Below are 15,289 nucleotides of genomic sequence, written 5' to 3'. Positions count from 1 at the left end.
ACGTAATGGTACCTTTTGTGTGCTGCCTGGGCAGGGGGACAGGAACAGTAAAGTGGATGGCATGCTGGTCGGATACAGCTAGGTGCAGGCACTGTAGATGGGAGGGAGTTGTACCAGTAGAGCACACCAGATCCAATGTGTGACCTTTGGCATGGGTGGGACCTTGAACATGCTATGTGATGTTAAAACAGTCCAGCAGTGACAGGAATTCAGCAGCAAATATGCCACTTCTGGGGTCCACATGGATATTGAAGTCACCTAGCAGGAGTGTAGATGGAGACATGGATCACACAGATGTGAGTAGCTCAGATAGCTCAGACATGAAGGTAGTGGAGGCTTTAGGGGGGCAGTAGAAAAGGACCACCTGGAGCTGTGTAGACCCAGCCAATGTGAACGCAACACACTCAAATGAGGAGATGTTGAGTACTTGAAGTTCTTTAAACAGGGTGTCAGCTCAATGTATAACAGCCAACCCACACCCACGGAGCAAGGTTTCTGTATGTACACATAGCCTGGGGGTGTGGCTTGATTGAGTGTCACAAAGTCCTGCTGATTTTGCCATGTCTCAGTCAAGCATAGAAAGTCAATTTTCCGGTCCACAATAATGTCATTGATGAGTATTGCTTTATTGTTTAGAGAGCCAATGTTCAGCAGCATGAACATTGCAGAGTTGTTTATAGATGCTGAGGCAGGGGATGTGGGAGGAGTGACACTGTCGACACAGACCAGGGGCCTCAGATTGCCAGTGTGAATGTGTGGTTTGTTATGATGATGTTGACGTTGTGACGTCGACAAGCAATAGAATGCCTGTCAGAAAGTACAGATAAGAGCATGATCAGAGTAAACAAACATATCAGGAGGCCCCCTGGACATAGTGGGAGCAATGCAAGAGGCCAAGGGATGTAATGTCAGTGAGGCATCTTTGGAATGATGTGGCAGTTGAGGTTTGGGAGATTCCTTGCATATTTTATTTTATGAGCCAATCCAAATCTTCCACTGTGCTGTCCTGCTCCTTGCCAAACCAGTCCCAGATCACATTTGTTCCCCTGCAGCGAGTGCTCACGCAAGAAATACCACATCACTTTCACCAGCTTTATTATGCTTTGCTTAGAGGTAGCAATGCCATTAAAATAGCCGCTGAAATGAAAAATAAGGCTGAATACAACTGAAACTTGAAATAAACTCAAATAAGGAGAGTTTATTTATGACAGATTCATTATCCATGCTTTCCCAAACAACGCATTGGGACTCAAGCATCTAGTACACCCCTGCTGATTGCTAAAATGAGATTCAGATGCCCATTTGGAACTGTTTTGGAGATTTTAGTACTCACCGTCTTCTCGGGACTTCTGGATAAAAGCATCCACACCACTCTCTCCATAGTTTCCCTCCGAAGCCACAGTGGAGACGTAGTTCCAGCGCATGGCTCTGACAATGTCCACCATGGCCTGGGCCTGGTAGGTGTCTGGAGGCACCACTCGGGAGAAAAAGTCATAGCGGGTGTTGTCACTCAGCTCTGGGGCTGTGGAGGCGTAGCTCACCTGAGGGATCTGTGAGATTAAGAGAGGAAAGAGAAGGCTTTAGATGTGTAGTTCAGGATTATATGATTATATTCACCATGGAAATATATATACTATATATATATACATATATCCAGTGATTCAAGTAAATTCTTTATGAGACAGTACAAGCCTGTTTCATGCCATAAGCAATCATCAGCTATTTAAACAGCTGTATTTTATACCGTGATCCTCAATCAGAAAGTGACCCATATTCAATTATTTAGCCTGTAATATACACTCACCAGCCGCTTTATTAGGCACACCTGTCCAACTGCTCGTTAACGCAAATTTCTAATCAGCCAATCACATGGCAGCAACTCAATGCATTTAGGCATGTAGACATGGTCAAGACGATCTGCTGGAGTTCAAACCGAGCATCCGAATGGGGAAGAAAGGTGATTTAAGTGACTTTGAACGTGGCATGGTTGTTGGTGCCAGACAGGCTGGTCTGAGTATTTCAGAAACTGCTGATCTACTGGGATTTTCACGCACAACCATCTCTAGGGTTTACAGAGAATGGTCCGAAAAAGAGACAATATCCAGTGAGTGGCAGTTCTGTGGGCGAAAATGCCTTGTTGATGCCAGAGGTCAGAGGAGAATGGCCAGACTGGTTCGAGCTGATAGAAAGGCAACAGTAACTCAAATAACCACTCATTACAACTGAGGTATGCAGAAGAGCATCTCTGAACGCACAACACATCGAACCTTGAGGTAGATGGGCTACAGCAGCAGAAGAGCACACCGGGTGCCACTCCTGTCAGCTAAGAACAGGAAACTGAGGCTACAATTCGCACAGGCTCACCAAAATTGGACAATAGAAGATTGGAAAAACGTTGCCTGGTCTGATGAGTTTCGATTTCTGCTGCGACATTTGGATGGTAGGGTCAGAATTTGGTGTCAACAACATGAAAGCATGGATCCATCCTGCCTTGTATCAACGGTTCAGGCTGGTGGTGGTGGTGTAATGGTGTGGGGGATATTTTCTTGGCACACTTTGTGCCCCTTAGTACCAATTGAGCATCGTGTCAACGCCACAGCCTACCTGAGTATTGTTGCTGACCATGTCCATCCCTTTATGACCACAGTGTTCCCATCTTCTGATGGCTACTTCCAGCAGGATAACGCGCCATGTCATAAAGCTCGAATCATCTCAGACTGGTTTCTTGAACATGACAATGAGTTCACTGTACTCAAATGGCCTCCACAGTCACCAGATCTCAATCCAATAGAGCACCTTTGGGATGTGGTGGACCGGGAGATTCGCATCATGGATGTGCAGCCGACAAATCTGCAGCAACTGCGTGATGCTATCATGTCAATATGGACCAAACTCTCTGAGGACTGTTTCCAGTACCTTGTTGAATCTATGTCACGAAGGATTAAGGCAGTTCTGAAGGCAAAAAGGGGGTCCAACCCAGTACTAGCAAGGTGTACCTAATAAAGTGGCCAGTGAGTGTATAATGTCAAATGTCTCATTAGACACTAGCTGCTCTGCTAATCTATATTTTTCCCCACATTGAAAGTAACATCAAGAAATGTGAAAGCTTCATGTTGGCAACATCGTTTAATTTACATATTATTGGACAAAAAGGACCAGATGAATATATTGTATTAGAAATTCAATTTAAGATAATTTAAGGCTTTTACACTTTTCAACAGTTGTCACCACCACAACATCCAAGGACACACTCAGCTGAAAGTCAGTCACTAAATAAACTGAAACACCTGCAATACAGCAGTCGTGTTGTTAACTGCTGTTAAATCTCCAGCTCAGACGGGCTTGCTGAGAATTGAATCCAGTCAGATTGCGGCTCATTTGTAATGAGACTCTCACAGCCAATCGTGGACTCTGCTATTTCATCTACCTCAAGGCTGGTCCTGCCTATTTAGTTAACCCCTTACCGGTTGTATTTGAGACCTTTTTGGTGAGAATTTATCATTGTTATTCGGCGAAAGAAAAAAAGAAGATATCTCCAGCAATTAATCGACGACTTAACTACTTTTTGGGAGTAATTGATGACCACTAAAATGCAGCAGTCGTGAATGCACTTAATATATATACATATGCACAGTTTAAATATGCATGTTCTGTCATGTGCATATGATGCATGCCAACTAGTATCATGGGGGCCACGTCATGACATGAATTCACATATATACTTGTATATACATCTGGCCTTGCGCGACTTCATGTCAACGCATTAAATAACATTCAGTCACGTGCATATGATGTGTCTCAACTTACTGATGAATGAGGATGTAATTAAAGAAATCTCCCCCGATCATCTGTTTTAATTCTATTAGATTAGAAATGGTTAAGCAAATTCAGCTATGAGGTTAGAAATGGTTACGTTAAGGTTTTAGACGCGAGTTAGGTTTAGGTATGGGTTTGGTGTGGTTGAGGTCAGGGTAAAGATCTGGGAGGTGGCAGTTGAGTGTTTATTGGGGTGAAAAGTATTGTAGATATGAGCAGATGTTATAAATTACATTCTAATTCATCATTGGCATTCTTGATTTCTTTGGGACCCGCAAATAAGTTGTACATGAAAGATTTACCTGTGAAACTGGAATCATGGTATATACAGATACGTATATAGGGCACCTGCTTACATTGTTCTTCTGCCTCATGATAGCTTAGTCTCCTCTTCTAATTGGCACAGTTTTTCTTTAAACAATCCAGATTACCCATCACCCCACAGTGGAGACACACAGATTTTATTAGTGACTCTTAACAGAAAGCATGAGGTTTACTAAGCACTCAAAAAGTATTTAAAAACAACACGATGTGGGCCCCTCCATAGCCAAATGGTTAGAGAGCTGGCCACAGCCGTTGCCCGTTCAAATCCGGCTGGTGATATTTGCAGCATGTCTTAGCCCTCTCTCCCCATGTCCTGTCTGCCTCCACTATCACTATCTAATAAAGGTATAAAAAAAATACCCCAAAAAACCAAAACACTATGATGTGTCCCAATACCTGTGATGACACTGTCTCGCATTTTCCATGTTAAGTTCACAAAGCCATTATCACTCACTGAGAGACAGAAGAACAGTTACACACTGACACAAACTGGCGCCATTCAGTGTGAAGTTATTATAATCTTTATTTATTTATTTATCTTATTTTCATCTTATTGTGCAAACCAGTAACAGAAAAGTTAGAGCCAAAACTTGGACGCTGTACTATCACAAACACAGAACCAGAAAGACAACTCCACACTTTTTCCAAGACAGGGCGGAAGGCACAAAATGGGAAACATCAGGTTTGCTGAGACATTAAAATGCATATGCCATGATGACATAGAACCAACACTGCCATCATGTAACCATGACAACGTGCAGAATTAGCAGCAAGCCCAGTAAACAGACAAAGCGTTAGCTTGACAGCTAACTTCTGCTTCATAAACTTTTAATTCTGTGTCCAAAATGTTCAAGGAAAAATAAGTGAATGCTTTTCTTTTTCTTTTTTGGCACACATTAGTGGTATGAGCAGGATAATCCACTTTAAGGCGTGTGTTAAAAGGAATTTAACACACTCTGCAAAGTTAACCACCCAATGTGAAGTGGAAGGTGGTTGCCTCCACATTGTGCATTAAAAATCCTAAAGCACACCTTGTGGGGGATTATCCCTTACATACTTGTGAGAGGAATGTGTGTATATAGTGTGTGGTATATATGCATGTTGTGTACAATGGCCACAGTTCCTACTCTAGAACCCAGGTAATACACCTGGAACCCCAGTAATACATCAGCCATCCCAGTAACACACCAGGCATCCCAGTAATACATCAGCCATCCCAGTAATACACCAGGCACACCAGTAATACATCAGCCATCCCAGTAATATACCAGACACCCCAGTAATACACCAGACATCCCAGTAATACACAAGGCACACCAGTAATACACCAGCCATCCCAGTATTACACCAGGCCCACCAGTAATACATCAGCCATCCCAGTAATATACCAGACACCCCAGTAATACACCAGGCACCCCAGTAATACACCAGACACCCCAGTAATACACCAGACAACCCAGTAATACCTTTTTTGCATCTAAACGTGCTTTGCCATTTTCATCTCCATCTCTTTTTCAGCAAACTGTATTTTAAGGTTATCTGCCTCAGCTTCAGCTCTTGTTTTAACTGTGGCTGTGCTACTAAAAGAGCTATGAGAGTGCTTAGATGACAAGGATACACAGTGTTTTCCTATCTTCCATGATGTACTGTAGACCTGTCCATAGACTGCTATGCTGTCATTAGCTTGCTCTGCACCATGACGATGTAGCAGTGGAGCTGGTCTGGTGTGCTGTGGCTCAGTCTGCCTGGGAGCTGTTGTTTTACTGTTCTGCCACCCTCATGTGCCCTGCATAAGCTGACAGGCAGATACTCCTCCCCCAATCATCATGTTGAAGACGACATTCAGTTCAACTTCGTTTAATGATACCCTAGAGGTAGGGTAAAACGCCATACAATCAGATATAAAACTGTTGTCCAAACTCAAAATGTGCGATTAATAAAAACCTACTTGACTTAATACAGCAGTCATTCCAGCCACACAGCAGACACCCCAACACACGACAAATCAAGGAGGAATGGGAGGCGTCAGAGGTTAAGGCTACTCCAATCCAGACATTCTAGTCATTATAGTCTTGTAATTAATGGGCTGAAAAGTAATCTTGTCTTTTTTTTTTTGGACCCCCCTCCCCCTCCCTCTCCCTTTTCTCCCCAGTTGTATCCGGCCAATAACCCCACTCTTCTGAGCTGTCCCAGTCGCTGCTCCACCACCTCTGCCGAGCCGGGGAGGGCTACAGACTACCACATGCCTCCTCCGATACATGTGGAGTCGCCAGCCGCTTCTTTTCACCTGACAGTGAGGAGGGACATAGCATATGGGGGGATCACGCTATTCCCCTCAGTTCCCCCTCCCCCCTGAACAGGTGCCCCGACCAACTAGAGGAGGTACTAGTGCAGCGACCAGGACACATACCCACATCTGGCTTCCCACCTGCAGACACGGCCAATTGTGTATTTTAGGGACACCTGACCAAGCTGCAGGTAACACAGGGATTTGAACCAGTGATCTCCATGTTGGTAGGCAATGGAATAGACTGCCACGCCACTCGGATACCCAAAAGTTTTCTGTCTTGATGAGTGATCCTAACTACTGCTTGATGAAGTTAATTCAGGTTTAAAGATTTCAGTGATCTTTCTGTGGTTCTTCTGTGGCTTCTCTGCTGCACAGGTTGGAGGTTAACTTAACATATTTTATAATGTTCAATGTTTCATACTACAACTTCAAATATCGGGACACTTTCTCTGTCGGGGAATTATTCAGCCCCAGTTTAAGGGTTGATTGATTTATGCAGCCCCAGTTTAAGGGTTGATTGATTTATGCAGAGCATACAGAGGACAGAGCCAAATATATATATATGTATAAATCTTGCTCCAAGACGTTGAAGATGAGAATCATGGCCAGACTAAACACAGTCAACCGCAACAGCCCCTGCTGGCTCACCAACAATGTCCCATCAGAAGAGATGCTAGCAGATGCAACTTTACAGAAACCAATGAGCTTGTATATGCCACTGCAACAGTAGTCCTGGAGATGCTTGGGTACAAGATTAAGAGCACAAGCCAAAAAGAGTACCCTCCATGGAAGAGAAGGCTGGAGGCCAAGATCAAGGCAGCCCGGAGAGACATTAGCCAGCTAACAGAGGCTCACAAGGGGCTGATGACATACAGATCCTGGCTGAAAAAGAAGTACAGCAAGTTGTCCATAAGTGAGGCACTGGAGATTGCAAAAGAAAAACTCACAGCTTAGGCCTCTAGGCTGAAGAGATATACCAGAGAGGCCAAGAGAATAAATGGCTTTTTCTCCCAAGAATCATCCAGAGTATAGTCCCAGCTGCAGGGGAAAACGGCAAAAGAGCAGACCCACCCAGAGCTGAGACTGAGCAATACTAGAAGGCTATATGGGAGAAGGAGCGGTCACACAACACCAATGCCCAGTGGCTGGTGGACCTAAGAGTAGGTCACAGCAATCTCCCAGAACAACAACCAGTCATTGTCACAACAGCAGACATCCAATAGGCTCCAATTTGCATCGCACAAGTGACCATCAAGTGCATACCAAGGTGATAATGCTGTCCCCACTGCTGTTCTGCATAGACCTGAACACCCTCAGTCAGATAATTGCAAAGAGCCGATATGGATACAAGTTCAGAAGTGGTGTAACCATCAGTCACTTCCTCTACATGGATGACATCGAGCTGTATGTCAAGAGTGAATGGAACATCAATTCACTGATCCAGCTCACCAGAATATACAGCGATGACATTGCAATGTCATTCAGACTGGATAAGTGTGGTCGAATGGTGACAAAGAGAGGGAAGGTGATCAGGACAGAAGGGGTGGAACTACCAGAAGAAAGATTTGCAGACATACACGACAAGTATACATATACAAGTACTTGGGTATCCCACAGGCCAAATGGATCCAAGATGAGAAAGTAAGGCAGTCAGCCACAGCTATGTAAATACCTCCAGAGAGTAAGGCAGGACCTGAGAAGACAGCTCAATGGCAGGAATAAGTTCCAAGCCATCAACATGTACGCCTTACAAGTCATCAGGTACCCAACTAGGATAATAAGCTAATAAGGGTCAAGGGTCAAGGATATCTTTATTATCCCTGAAGGGCAATTTACTGTACAGCCAGCAGTAACACTTAACCATCAGACAAACTACAACAAAGGGACAACAAACATAATACAAAAATCACACTGAGTTATTTAAAAGGCCAATTGCAGCCAGGCAAATGAGTTCTTAAGTCTACCAGTCCTGAATGCTGGCAGATTACATCTGCGACCAGACGAAAGCACCTTGAACTCCTTGGCTAGGGGACGGCCAGGATCAGCCAGGATTGACTGGGCCTTCTTCAAGATCCTAACAGATGAGGAAGGTCATTCAATGCTGTACCTGCTATTTTGCTGCACACTTTGACAATACCCTGCAATCTGCTCTTATTTTTTAGGGTAAGTGACCCGTATCAGCTGACAAAGGAGAATGTAAAGACTGATTCAGTTTAACAGGAATAAAAAATGTTCATTAAGGTATTGTTCACATTAAAACTTTGAAGCATATGATAAAAGTACATGCGCTGATGGGCTTTTCTACACACAGCATCCACATGGAGCTCAAAGGTCAGCTTGTCATCAATTATAGCCCTAAGATATTTGTACTGTTGCACAAACTCAACAACCTGATCATTAATCACCACAGGGGAAATGACTATAGGATTCTTTCTAAAATCTATTGTTATCTCTTTAATTTTGGACACACTGATGTCCAAGAAGGATAACCTGCACCAGTCTGTAAATTCTGCCACTACAGGGCCATAATCAGGGTCACCACTGCTAAGAAGAAACACAATGACAGAATCGTCAGCAAACTTAATAATATGATGCCTCACATATTGGCTTTGGCACCTGTTGGTGTACAAGACAAACAAAAATGGCAAGAGGGTGCACCCCTGGGGCGATCCGGTGGTGGCAAAAAGAGCATCTGATAAAATGCCATTAACCGTCGCACAGATTTGTGACCTTTCAGTTAAGAAATCCATCAGCAAACATATCAGGCCAGGGTCAATGTTGTGGATGCTCTCTAACCTTCCTACTAAAATTTTAGGCTGGATACAATTAAGAGCGAAGGAAAAATCAATAAAAACTAGCCGCACTAAAGTCTTTGCACCTTCTAGGTGTGCCAGGATCATGTTTATTGGGGTGCCTGTCGCATCTTCAACACCCCTGCCTGACCTGTACGCAAACTGGAACAGGCTCAAAATTGCCTGCACTGTATTCAAAAGTGCATCCTTCACATTCACAATAAGAGAGGTAGGCGCCATAGGCCTGTAGTCATTAAGTGACTTTGGAGCTTTATTTTTTGGCACAGGTACAATGACGGAATCCTTCCAAATGCAAGGAACCGTATGGAGTCAGAGTGACAACTGAATATATCTGCCAACTGTTCAGCACAATTCTCAAGTGTATGACCTAATGCTATCTAGGTCAGGATTTTTACTTTCCTTTACACCCTGTAAAAGTTTCAGGACTTTGTCCCTACCAAGATGCAGAATGTTCTACTCAGGAACAGCATTTTTGAAGACTGTCGGTTCCTCACTAAAATCATGGACACTAAAATGATTGTAAAAAAGTGTTCAGTCCATTAGAAAGGTCAAGCTCAGGCTTGCCATTAAAGTAAATTGGACACTTCTTAGACTGCTTCCCCATCACAGACTTTACACCCTCCCATACAGGGCCTGAATTACCAATATTGACCATGCTCTCTACGTCGTTCTTGTAGCTACACTTAGCAAGTTTAAGTTCCTTTTTAGCTGGTTTCTGTAGTTCCCTGTACTGAGTCACATCCCCTTGGTTAAAAGTGATATTTCAATTTTTTTTTTTTTTTGACAGATTCGGCAACCCATGTTTTATTATTTTGATATATGGAAATCGATTTTTGGGGGATGACCAAGTCCTCACAGAAGGTGATATATGCAGACACAGTCTCGGTGGGTCCATCCAGGTCTTCGCACATTTTTAAACAAGTCCCAGTCAGTGCAACTACAACAGTCTTGGAGACATTGGATAAGACTCCTCCTGACCAGACATTCCAGCTTGTTTCTCTTCAGGACCAGTTTGTAGGACGGAACCAAATACGCAATGTTGTGATCAAACATACCGAGTGGGGCTCAACAAAGGAATTAATTAGCTCTCTTGACAGATCCATAACAAAGGTCCAGACATTTCGTAAGTTGTGTGTCGGACAAGTCATATACTGGTAAAAATTAAACAAAAACTTTCCTGGTTTACAGCATTTAAAATCACCCATAACAAAGTTCGGTGCATCTGGTGCAATCACTTGAAGCCGTTACACTGTTTTTGCCATAGCCCAAGTTGCCATGCCATCATTAGCCTTCCAGTGAATATACAGCAGTGTAAAAAAATAACTGTGGTAATTCCCTTGGTAAATAAAAGGGTCGTAGGGATACAGACAAATAGTTCAATGTTGGGGGTGCACAGTCCCTCCCTAATGACCACCATGTTGCACCAGTTTTTGTTGACATGGAGACAAAAGCCTCCACCAAGTGTCTTACTGGTCGCTGTAGAGTCTGTCAAGGCAAAAGGGTACTCTGAAACCTTCAATTTCCAGAATGAAACGCGGGTCTTGGTATTTGAGCCATGTATCCGTCAAAACAAGAAGACGAGCGTTGTTACACTCTGTCAGGAACTTGAAATTTGCCTGAAGCTCATCACCTTTGTTGCGGAGTCACTGAACATTGGCAAGGGTAAATGTGGGAAGGGGTATCCCAAAGTGGCCCTGTCTCTTGAGCAGCCACGTCTCCCCCTTTTGCTCACACACGCACACACACACACAAATATATATATCTATATATTCTGGTTTCCGTTTCCATTTTAGTCCAAGTAGTACTGACCAATCGTGTTTGATTAGGTGGCGATTTTACCGGAACATGCTTTGGTTGCATGTTGGTAAAAGTCCGTGTGGGGAGCAAAAGAGGTGGAACGCATTGGCCAAAATGACATCTGGACTTAAAACACCTACAAAAAGTATTGATCTTTGTGTATTGTGTGAAGAAAAGTTCGACTTGTGTCGACAACTTATGAAACAAAACGGATGTGGACGCCGTGTCTCAACTCCAGCTCCATTCTCACATGTCGTTGCTAACCTGACTGTAAAAAATAACGGGCACACGGAGAGGAAGTCTTCATAGGAAATGGAAGCCAGCAGCCAGCAGCTATACGGGAAGCCCCAAAATATGGGCCATTATCCCCGTAGCTAAATTATCGTTAGACGAGCCTCTGGGTTACAAGACCGGATATAAAATGAATGAAGGCGAATGGCTGCTCTGCTGATTGACTGTCATTCATAAAACAACCGTAAGAAAACATAGCTCAGCCATGGAAACTGTTTCATTGAAGCTACTGAGATGATTTCCAGCCATGGCTGTAATTAATCCTACTCTTGAAATTGCATTGTTATAGTGGAGTTTTAAAATTTGAGACTATGGCACTTCCACGTGGCAGCGAGGTGAATAAGGTGAATTACTTTTGGTTCATCCAGTGTTCCTCCAGTTCTCCTGTGCTGAGATCAGCAGGGAATGATTTATAAAATTGCAAAATACGATCAACTTCTCATTTACATTCAATCATACCCGAATACATAATGTTTTGGTTTTGACAATGTCGCTGCTGCCCCATCCGACTCAACCATAGATGTGAGTCACGCATGTGCACAGTTGACTCAGATCGGCCAGCGATGGAAAGCAGCGTTGGTCGAGCGAGATAGAGAGCGAATGAGGAGAGGGAGCAGCAACAGCGAGAACAAATGTTTTAGGAAGGTTTCGAACTACCGCAACCATGAGAGGTTCTTCAGCATACACACTCATAACTGGGCACACAAAAAAAATTAGGCTGATAGGTCCAGCAGTTTGCGAGATTACTCACGGACACACACACACACATAATCCCCCTCCCACCTTGTGGAGGTGAAATCAAAAGAAACTATTGGTAAAACCAGAATGGAGTCCAGTTGGAGTCCATGAGTAATACTGTAGTTCCTTTTGTGTGGGCCAACTCAAGCGATACACTGTACAACACTAAATTGCCCTAACGTCATTCTTGCCCCTAATAGGTTATCCAAGTTAATTAGAACTACTGCAACAATCCCATTAATCATTGATCTTCTTATGGTATGATGCAAAACACGGAAGCAGTGTACAAACCTTAAAACACAATTTAGTGTCGAAGAATACTGGAAAAGGTTTGAGGAACTTAAGACTTGAACAAAGCGCCCTTCATTTATGATGCCATTAACAGTATTTTTATGTTTGTTAGTTTTATCTACACAACGTTATTGAAAGGTTTGACATATAGATGGATAATTAGCCTTTTGAAACTTGTTCTTGGAAAAAATTGATAACATAGATACAGGACATAAATAGATTTTGGTAAAGAATACTGCTGAACAGTCTTTGTGAAGCCTGTTGGTCTGTTCGTGGTTACAACTGTGCCGTCATTCAAGAAAATGGCTCAAAACCCCTATGGTAGCTTTGGGTTTTAGGGAAATGGTGTAACCCGGACATACACCATATTCCTAGACCACCTTTTTAATTTACTCATGCATAGAATTACTTTCCTAATTTTATTCTAGCCACCGCCTTCACTTCTGCAATATCCTCCTTCAATGTCGAAGGTACTGTGAGGATTCAAATGTCGAATATATTTAAATGTATATGTACAACAGCCATCTCTTGTTAGATGTGCATGCAGTATGTTGAACAGGATACTGTGAACACCTTTAAAACCAGAGGACGTTCAGATCCTGTTTATGGACAACAGTTCAGAAGGTGCAAGTTCATTCCTCTTATTCCATTCTTGTCCAATATGCATTTTGGGAGAGTTAAAATAACAGATGTATGCTAGCCTCATTTCATACACTGTAATGTTGCTCTTCAATTCAGTCAGGTATAAAATGCATTTTTTTTAATTTATTTCTGGCGGCACGGTGATGCAGTGGTTAGTGCGGTCGCCTCACAGCAAGAAGGTCCTGGGTTCGACCCCGGGGTAGTCCAACCTTGGTGGGTCATCCCGGGTCGTCCTCTGTGTGGAGTTTGCATGTTCTCTCCATGTCTGTGTGGGTTTCCTCCAGGGGCTCCGGTTTCCTCCCACAGTCTGAAGACATGTAGGTCAGGTGAATTGGCCGTACTAAATTGTCCCTAGGTATGAATGGGTGTGTGTGTGTGTGTGGGCCCTGTGATGGTCTGGCACCCTGTCCAGGGTGTCTCCCCGCCTGCCGCCCAGTGACTGCTGGGATAGGCTCCAGCATCCCCGCGACCCTGACAGCAGGATAAGCGGTTCAGATAATGGATGGATGGATGGAATTTCTTTCTGGATTTTTTTTTTGTCTATTATTTATTTATTTGTTCAAATGGATTTGAAATCCTGGTATTATTGGTAAAACCACCTTTCAATCCAACAAGATGATACCAGCCTTTTTCTAGTAAGCTCTTTTTCACAACGCTCAGCGGTTCCCTGCAATTTAATTTACACCACACTCCGTCCTGTTCAAACAGCACTTCAGTAACACCACCTCTTTGTCCATTTTGAGCTTAGAAACCGGAAGAACTAGATTATTCCTATGTTTCGCTATGTTTTCCTATACTCTGCATTTGCACAACATGCATTTGCTTTGTGCCATGATTGTTAACTGCTCCACATCACAGCTATAATGCAACTCAATAAGGAAGGGATATCTGCATATGCAAAGCCATTGTCTTTGCATGCATATGCATATCTGGAACACAGGTATGCATCTACAAAGACAAAGGCTTTGTCATACTGACATACTGTTATACTGTCATTGTCACATACTATTGGAGGATTGCTGTGCCTTATTCAATACCAATATCCTGGGATTTTGAGCCACAGACTGTTCATACCAAAAGCAATCAGAGTGAAACACCCAAGATCTTGAAAGAGGTCTGTCTGTCTGTCTGTTGTTGTGACACTGGAGTGGGGTTCATCTGTCAAAAATTAGCCGTCCGCCATCAGAGACTAATGCAGAAGTGAACTCCTCCCCTCCTCACTCTGTTGACTCCCATAGGAGTTCTCTTTGATGTGGGCAGATGCGGTGCTCCATTGATCACACCACTACTGTGCTTTCTGCTCCACTCTATGGCAAGCGTCAGAGTACACACAAGCTGTACACCCTCCCAATAGATCCTGAGACAGGTATACAGTCCCACAACCACATTTGACAAATGAAGACATTGGTTAAATCGAACAGTCACACTTTGCTTCATATTTTGAGCAACCAGTGCAGAAGAGGTAATGAATGCGTGCAATTAGGTTGCACACCATGTGTGTCGATATTTTACATTACATTTTAGAATTGCAGCAATATAGTTGTCTGCAGAAAGGATTACACCTATCAGTGTAAAAAAAAAAAAGGAAAAAAGGACAATTGCACTTCATTGCACACTTTGTGTCAAATGCATAGAATGATGACACAACATATGTTTTAATCAGAGATAACAATGTGCCTTCAAATTTCCTTTAAAGGGGGTGTCCGGGTAGTGTAGTGGTCTATTCCGTTGCCTGCCAACATGGGGATCGCCGGTTTGAATCCCCGTGTTAACTTCAGCTTGGTCGGGCGTCCCTACAGATACAATTGGCCGTGTCTGTGGTTGGGAAGCCAGATGTGGGTATGTGGCCCTTTCGCTGCACTAGCGCCTCCTCTGGTCAGTTGGGGCACCTGTTCAAGGAGGAGGGGGAACTGGGGGGAATAGCGTGATCCTCCTATGCACTACGTCCCCCTGGTGAAACTCCTCACTGTCAGGTGAAAAGAAGTGGCTGGCGACTCCACATGTATCAGAGGAGACGTGTGGTAGTCTGCAGCCCTCCCCAGATCAGCAGAGGGTGGAGCAGTGACAGGGACGGCTCAGAAGATTGGGGTAATTGGCTGGATACAGTGGGGGAGAAAAAGGGGAAAAATTAAAGAAGAGAAAATCCAGAGTATCAAGACCACATGTGCAGTAAGTGGATTTTTGTAAATGAAGTATGACAGCCACGATGTTTTGCAATGGGTTCCCAGCATTAGCTACCTGGCTTACTGATCTTGTTTTGGACTGGAGTCATGTGTCCACATTGGCC

General features: G+C 43.6%; 1 protein-coding gene across 2 annotated transcripts in view; it reads right to left on the bottom strand.

Annotated features, from left to right (window-relative positions):
- grm4 (glutamate receptor, metabotropic 4) overlaps positions 1–15,289 on the bottom strand; it is a 254,147-nt gene that overhangs the window by 125,430 nt on the left and 113,428 nt on the right. For both annotated transcript variants that reach the window (XM_056275450.1, XM_056275448.1), the window contains one exon: positions 1,334–1,550. In XM_056275450.1, the coding sequence (XP_056131425.1) occupies positions 1,334–1,550 (217 nt within the window). The remainder of the gene's footprint in view (positions 1–1,333; positions 1,551–15,289) is intronic.

The sequence above is a fragment of the Lampris incognitus genome, chromosome 2, assembly GCF_029633865.1.
Source record: "Lampris incognitus isolate fLamInc1 chromosome 2, fLamInc1.hap2, whole genome shotgun sequence".
NCBI lineage: Eukaryota > Metazoa > Chordata > Actinopteri > Lampriformes > Lampridae > Lampris > Lampris incognitus.
Note: the sequence above shows the minus strand (reverse complement) of the source record. Positions and strands in the feature narration are given on the sequence as shown.